General features: G+C 52.2%; 1 protein-coding gene across 5 annotated transcripts in view; it reads left to right on the plus strand.

Annotated features, from left to right (window-relative positions):
* Positions 1-6,836, plus strand: part of ASAP1 (ArfGAP with SH3 domain, ankyrin repeat and PH domain 1) — a 300,508-nt gene that overhangs the window by 284,095 nt on the left and 9,577 nt on the right. For all 5 annotated transcript variants that reach the window (XM_023519706.1, XM_023519704.1, XM_023519707.1 and 2 more), the window contains 2 exons: positions 1,152-1,221; positions 3,387-3,445. In XM_023519706.1, coding sequence (XP_023375474.1) covers positions 1,152-1,221; positions 3,387-3,445 — 129 coding nt within the window. The remainder of the gene's footprint in view (positions 1-1,151; positions 1,222-3,386; positions 3,446-6,836) is intronic.

The raw sequence follows: 6,836 nt of genomic DNA on the forward strand, positions 1-6,836 counted from the left end.
TATCTCATAAAACGTAATTGCTGTGAGGTACTTAGCACAGCACCTTACAGTAAGTACTCGATAAACGGTAGTTGCCATCGTTAACGATTTTGGGGGGGCCGTCCTGAAAAGCACAGAGACTTGTGGGCAGGACTTCTAGGTGCATCATCTAAGCATGTGACCTACAGCCATTCGTTCATGTGACCTCATTTGAGGGTAACACATGAGGAGAACATTAGGGCAACGGTCGGGTGCCATGGAGCGGACACACGGCGGTGAGCATGCTCAGCCCTGTCCTGTTTCTGAGCCTCCCAGCCTGTCCCTTCCCAGTGCCACCCGCGACGTGTCATGGGTGTCCAGGCAGCAGAGGGAAGGGGTCTGCCAGAGGAGGACACTTGGTTCAGAGCATTCATGGGAAGGGCAGCAAGGAAGTGGTCGGGAGCCCCAGCAGCAGCTGCAGGTCCCAGGGGATTCCCCCGGGTGCCGGGCAGCTTGTCCCCAGGACTGCCCTGTCCTCCTCTCGCCATGGAGGGGTCACAGAGGAGCCCACGTTTATGCTAGCCAGTCCTCCACCTCCCGGACGAAGCACGCATGTCTGGTTCTGCCGCTCCCCCGAGAGAGAGCGCCGCACTGCTCAGGTGCCATGTCCCCCAGAGGGGACTTTCCCTGCCCCTCTGGCCAGGTAGGTTTGGGGCACACTTTCCTGGCAGGGCACCCAGCGCTATTCAGCATCCATCTCGTCACGTGACAGCATAGTTCACACGGGCACATTTCTCAGGCCACACCAGAAACTCTGCGAGAGCAGTGACATTTTGTGTTTCCGTGCCTCCCGCTCCACGTCCATACCTCGCACACAGTAGTAGGTGCTTAATAGCTGTTAGTGTTTGAATGAGTGACGCGTGAGTAAGTGGCCGAGGGCCGTGCCCAGCAGGCGGCCAGTGCCACCCGACTGAACGTACACACAGCTTGTGGCGGGGTGGGGTGTCTCTTCTGGGTCCGGTTCCCAGAGGGTAGCCTCCTGGTGTGGGGACCTCTGGGTGAATCGATGCATGCTGTTCTGGCTTGAGTCTTTTAAATTCCTCCCTGGAACCTGAGGGGTGCCTGTCTGCCAAGCCCATATCCCCAGTTCCCTGCCTGAAGATGCAACTTCTTACCTTCGATTTCCCCTGTAGGTAACGATGTGGGTCCATCGTCATCAAGTAAGACCGCCAACAAGTTCGAGGGACTGTCTCAGCAGTCAAGGTAAGCCAACTCTGTCCTTTGGGGCTGACGGTTGCAGTGGCAGAATTACGGAAATGGGTGTGAGCGGCTCTCTGCCCCGAGCGTCGCCCACCAGCCAAGGCTGGTTTCGGGACGAACTCCGTTTGCTGTCAGTTTGCAGTTTACCCCTCATTGCTGAGCCAGAGTCTGCAGCTGAGCCTGGCGCAGTCTGCAGGCCGCGCATGCGGCTGGCACGGGGCACCATCCGGGCTCCAGGTGGGGACAGACCTCACTTCCCTGGTGATCGCAGAGTCTGTCCGAACGAGTTTTCGTGTTTAACTTGTCAGTGAAGTCGTTTTTTCCTGTGACTGTCCATCTTGACTCCATCTTGAATCAAAAGCTAGTCCTCTGGGAAACCCAAATAGCCCAGAGATTTTCAAACATAAAATGTGACTCTTTCTAAGTTCCCTGTTTGTAAGATTTTTTTCCGGCTGAGGTAGAGGCAGCGTTCCTTTCTTCCCGCCCTTCATGGAAACAGGACGCTTTGGAACATGTTCTGTGGGCAACGTCTTATCCAGTCCCAATGCAAAGGATATTCTCGAGAGTTGGGATCCTAGATAAGGACACAAAGTGCCACTTCTGGACCCAAGACCTTAGGCAGAAAGTCAGCTGGCGTGTGGGCATTGCTTTCCAGAGTTTAGCAAAGATGTTTTTTAAATCTTCATTTCTTTAATGCCACTATCTTACTTGGTCTCTACAGCCCCGTGGTGTGGTAGGCCCCATATTATTATGCTCAGTTTTATGGATGAGGACACTGGGCCCCCAGAGACTAAATGCTGGCAGATCTCAGAGCCGGACTCAAACCCGGGCTTCTCCAGGCTCCTCATCCCAGGGGCTCCCTGGTGCCCTGCCTGTCATTCCCACGCAGTCCTCTCCAGCCCTGCTCTGGGCACTCAAACTGACACGGAGAGAGCGCCCACAAAATTTCTTTTCTTCCAGTGAGATCAAGCCCCCCGTGTGTGCGCGTGCACGCACACACGTGCAGTGTAGACCCCAGGCCTCCGCAAGGCATTTGCGAACCTCCAGGCCTCAGTCACTTGCTCAGGAACAACACCGTGCTCACGTCCGTGATTGGCAGCCGTGTTCCCTGAGAGGAGGCTGAGGCAGGACATGAGAAAAACACCCCAGAAATGTTCAGAGCGGAAGCCCCTGGGCTTACTGTTTCCAGTTTCCCGGCGGTTCATCTCAACTCGGCCGTCCTCCTCTCGCCCAGAGGCGGTGGGATTTCACAGGAGCTGAGGAGGGAACCCCTAGGAGCAAGGGCGATTCAGGGCCGGACCGAGAAGAAAACGCGCATGTCTCTCTCTGTGACTCAGTCTTTGTTTGGCTCCTGTGGCTTTTCCTGTTCTTTTTAAATGCAATGAGGGTAGAAGCAGGGGAAAAGCCAGTTCTTAGGACATCAAAGGACAAGGAGAGAGGTGAGGTATGAAAGCGGGATTTTGGCAGGTGCGACTCAGGCACTTGGCTGCTGCTGCGGTTGGGTCTGCAGTGCCGCTGTGTCCTCTGAGAATTATCGTAGCCTTCGTTAAAGGAAAATAATGGGTCACCTGCAGCCGCGGCATCTCAGTGGTGGCAGGGGTGGGGGGTTAACATTTGACTATTCAGACGTGGGGCGGACTCTGCTCCGGGGACCCGGGCGTTCTTCCTTGCTCGTTTACCCGTCCTCCAGGAGGAGGAAACGCTTGGGCACATGGAGGCCCGAGGCCCAAGCTGTTTGCCTGGGCACGGTGAGGAACGTCAGGGTCTGGGTTTGGGCCACTGTTCCCACCACTGACCGGCCGGTCCCCGAAGCTCCACGCACTTCAGCTTCTTTGAGAATGGGACAGTGAGAGTTACATCGTGGAGTTGCCCTTCTGTGCGACACTCCTGATGACCTGCTGTGCCAAGGGTTTTCATCAACATTATTACCCCAGGGAAAAGCTTCCAAGAGGAGGACTTAAGCTTTATCATTGAGAAACACCCTTTCCTGGTTCTTCCCCAGCCAGGCCCACTTTGAATTATGGGAAACAGACTGTAACCTTTTGCTAAAGAAATTTTGAAAGGGTTTTTAGATAATTCTGTAAACACCTATGATTTCCTTGAATAATCTCTCGCTACTGACGTTACAGCAATTTGAGACCCTTAAACGATTCTTTCTTGTTGTTCAGCACCGGCTCTGCGAAGACTGCCCTTGGCCCACGAGTCCTCCCTAAACTACCTCAGAAAGGTAAGAATTCTCTTTTTTGTTTTCACGTATAATTACAATGTCACTGCGCCCTCCAAGGAGGCAGGGGTTCTGCCTCTTTTGGTCACTGCTCTACCCCAGATGCCTGGAGTGGCCCCTGGCACATAGTAGATGCCCATACATCTTTTTTCAATGAAGAAAGATATTTATATGCTCAGACTTTGTGATTAGCGAAACCTTACTTTTCTAACAAGCACAGTACTCTTTCAGAAGCTACATTATTAGAATTCCCAGGTACCATCTCCCGCCCCCGCCCCCTTTTCAAACGTGATCAGAGAGACCTGGGGACCAGGACCAGCTCTGCCACTTACTAGCTGTGTGGCCTGGGTGGGGGACTCAGAAGCCTCCAGTTCCTCACCTGGAAATGGGGCCAGAATACCTACTTCCTGAGGTTTAATAAGCATGAAATGACATGATGCTTCGGAAAGCCCCCAGCTAGTGGGTAGCACAGAAATCCTTCTCTGGGGTGGCGTTTGTCTTGCAAAATAGAGACACTCATACCCTGCAGAGTACAGTAAAGCAGTGGCTGCTGCTTCGTGCAGCTGAGACTCTCAGCTCTGACCAAACCTTCAAGGCTGGCCGAGCTTCTCATTTGTCAGGCCAACACGTCCGTCTTCTAACCATGAAGAAAACGGTAGTGCTCCCTTCTTTTGCAGTGCTCCGGCTTTAGAGCCACAGAACCCGCGCCCCCACCACCCCGCAGAAGCACTGGCTTCGTTCCGCCATCCTCACGGAGGCCCCCAAGGCCGCGGGGCTCGCGTTAGGAGCAGGTGGAGCTCGGCGGCCGCTCCGTGGGTTTCCGTGTCGGCCGTGTGTCCTTAGACCCCAGTCCAGGGCTCTGTTGCCTGCTTTGAGTGGAAGTTAAACTAAGGGTCGGAAGGGAGCTGGCGTTCGCCACTCTTCCAGCACCTTCCACGAAGCGGCATGTTCGGGGGAGTGTGGCTGGCCTGGCTCCTGTGTAGGACGCGGAGAGGAGTCCCAGGTGGCTGCCCGTTGGTCCTCCGGGGACACCGAGGGAGGCTTCCCCTGGGTCTCCTGAGGCTTTATCTGGACTCGTGGGGGTTTTATCTTTTAACCTCTGTCCAAAGGGCTGTCCTGACCTCACAGCAGTTTGAGCCGAGTGTCCCAGGCGCTGTGCCCTCCTGCCTACGGTCCCCACGCCCCCATCCCATCCCGCGCTCTCATGCATGGGGGACGCACTGCCGCGGACTCCGTCCCCCTGCCCATGCAGCTCACGTGCTCACGCACCCAAACCCCAACAGTTCTTCGTCACGTCCTGTGACTGCTGCCACCGTTTCACTGTCCCACATCCCCTTCATGCCCTCCTTCCTCCGGATCACACCTACTGATCGTGCACCTGCGCTGTGTTCTGCTCCTGTGACTGACTCTGAGCCTGACCCCGCACACCTGGCTGTGGCTGCAGAACCACAGTCAGGATGGCGGTTCCGCTCTGCTTCGTGACCGTGGACCTCAGGCTGCCCTCTGTGCTTAACGTCCCTCCCTCCAGCAGTACACTGTAGTCCAGTTTGGGGGGAAAGTTTGCTCATCTGCTCTTCAGAATTAAGAATGCAATTCAGAAAGGACTTTTAATTGGAGAAGGAAAAGCACAAAACCAGCTGGGAAATGACATAGCAAAGGTTGGGCAAGCTCTCTTCTTCTTTGTTCTTCTAATTATAAAAGTAATATATATTCTAGAAGATTTGGAAAATATAGACAAGCAAAAAGAACAAAATCCAAACCACCTGAAGTCTTATCACCAAGATAAACAATTAGGTATATTCTCTTAGTTTCTCCCCTGTGCTTTTTTGTTTAAGTTTCCATTCAAGCTGATTTTTTTTTTCACACGATGAGCCAGAAACATTTCCCATAACATGAATTGCCTGCAGTGTGCCTTTGCTGGCTGCATAGTATTCCGTTGTCAGGTGCCGCGATCTGTCAACCAGCCTCCGCTATTGAACATTTACCGAGTTTGCCATTTTTCTGCTGTAAACAGTGCCATGCCAGACATCCTAGCACAGACACCTCGGTGCCTAGCTTTGGATTTTTTTTTTCTAGAATAAGTTTCTAGAATCAGAGGTGCATGTCTTGAGAGTGTGGACCACCCAGAACTCTCTCAGTGTTTCCATTCCCCCATACATGTGGCTCACAGCAAGGCTTTCCAGCCCACTGCCTCTGGGGGTCCCCTGTCGCCGCCTGCCTCAGACTTCTGTCTCCTTAGTTCCAGACTTCCAAGAAAGGACTCCAGTGGGCCTGCGTTAGCTTTCTGAGCCATATCAGCCGAAGCGTGGGGCCAGCCCCTGAGCAGGGCACCCTTGCATTTGAGTTCCTAGCGAAGGTGGGACTGGGCGGGCCCAGAGCAGAAACAGCCACAGTACAGCTTGCGACGGTTTACAACACTCAGGTTTAGCTTGCTTTCTTTTTTGATATTAAGAATATCTTTCCAAACATGTTGTGTTTTTAAGGCGACAGTCTTTGTTTTACTCACTCAGAGTGCCTTAGTCAGTGGTTTTCTCGCTGAGCACATGACTTTGTGTTTGGCCCTTGCGCCAGGAGCCAGAGTTACAAGAATAAATAAAAATATAAAGCTTGGCCTCAAGGAGCCCTGTCTCCCAGTAATGATAAGAATACTCTAATGTAATGCTCAGAGCCTGCCAGGCCCTGTTGGCAAATCTTTGCCGATAGTAACGCCTTTTAGAGATGAGGACGGTGAGGCACCACGAGCTTGTGTCATTCGCCCAAGGTCGTACAGCTGGTAAGTGGCGGAGCTGGGGTTGGCGACATATCCTTAGTGTCCTGAGTCCTGGGCAGAGCTGTGGGAACCGTTCAACAAGCTGTAGCATCCTCCAGCTGTGGAGTACGACGCAGCCATCAAAGAGAATAAGGGGGGACTGACTTAGAAACTCCCAAATGGATCAATGGGGGGAAAAAAAACAGTTGCAGAGAGCGGCTACTGTGATCTCGTGTGTGGTTTTTAGAAGATATTTCCATGAGCACACATTACCTGTGTCACGAAAATGTGGTCGAAGGCAGTGGGTGGCAGAGAAAATACTTTTTATTTCTTATGTAGTATGTGAAGCATAAACTATAGGGAGCGAATACCTTCTGATACAGCCCCACAATGGGACAGAATGTAACAGTTAAAACTGTCATGCTAATACAGGATTTCTTAACATGCTAAGTACTCGTAAAATAGTATATCGATACAAGCAGAAAAAAGTTTTATCTATGGAAAATATATAGAAAAGTCAAGCAGAACATATATCAAAATACTTAAAATGGCCTCATTTGGGTGATAGGCTTATGGAAAACTTGTTTTAACTCTATACTTTCTAATTTTTCTCTAATCTGCATTATGTTTGTAGTTGCAGGTTTT

This window comes from Pteropus vampyrus, unplaced genomic scaffold, assembly GCF_000151845.1.
Source record: "Pteropus vampyrus isolate Shadow unplaced genomic scaffold, Pvam_2.0 Scaffold232, whole genome shotgun sequence".
Taxonomy (NCBI): Eukaryota; Metazoa; Chordata; class Mammalia; order Chiroptera; family Pteropodidae; genus Pteropus; species Pteropus vampyrus.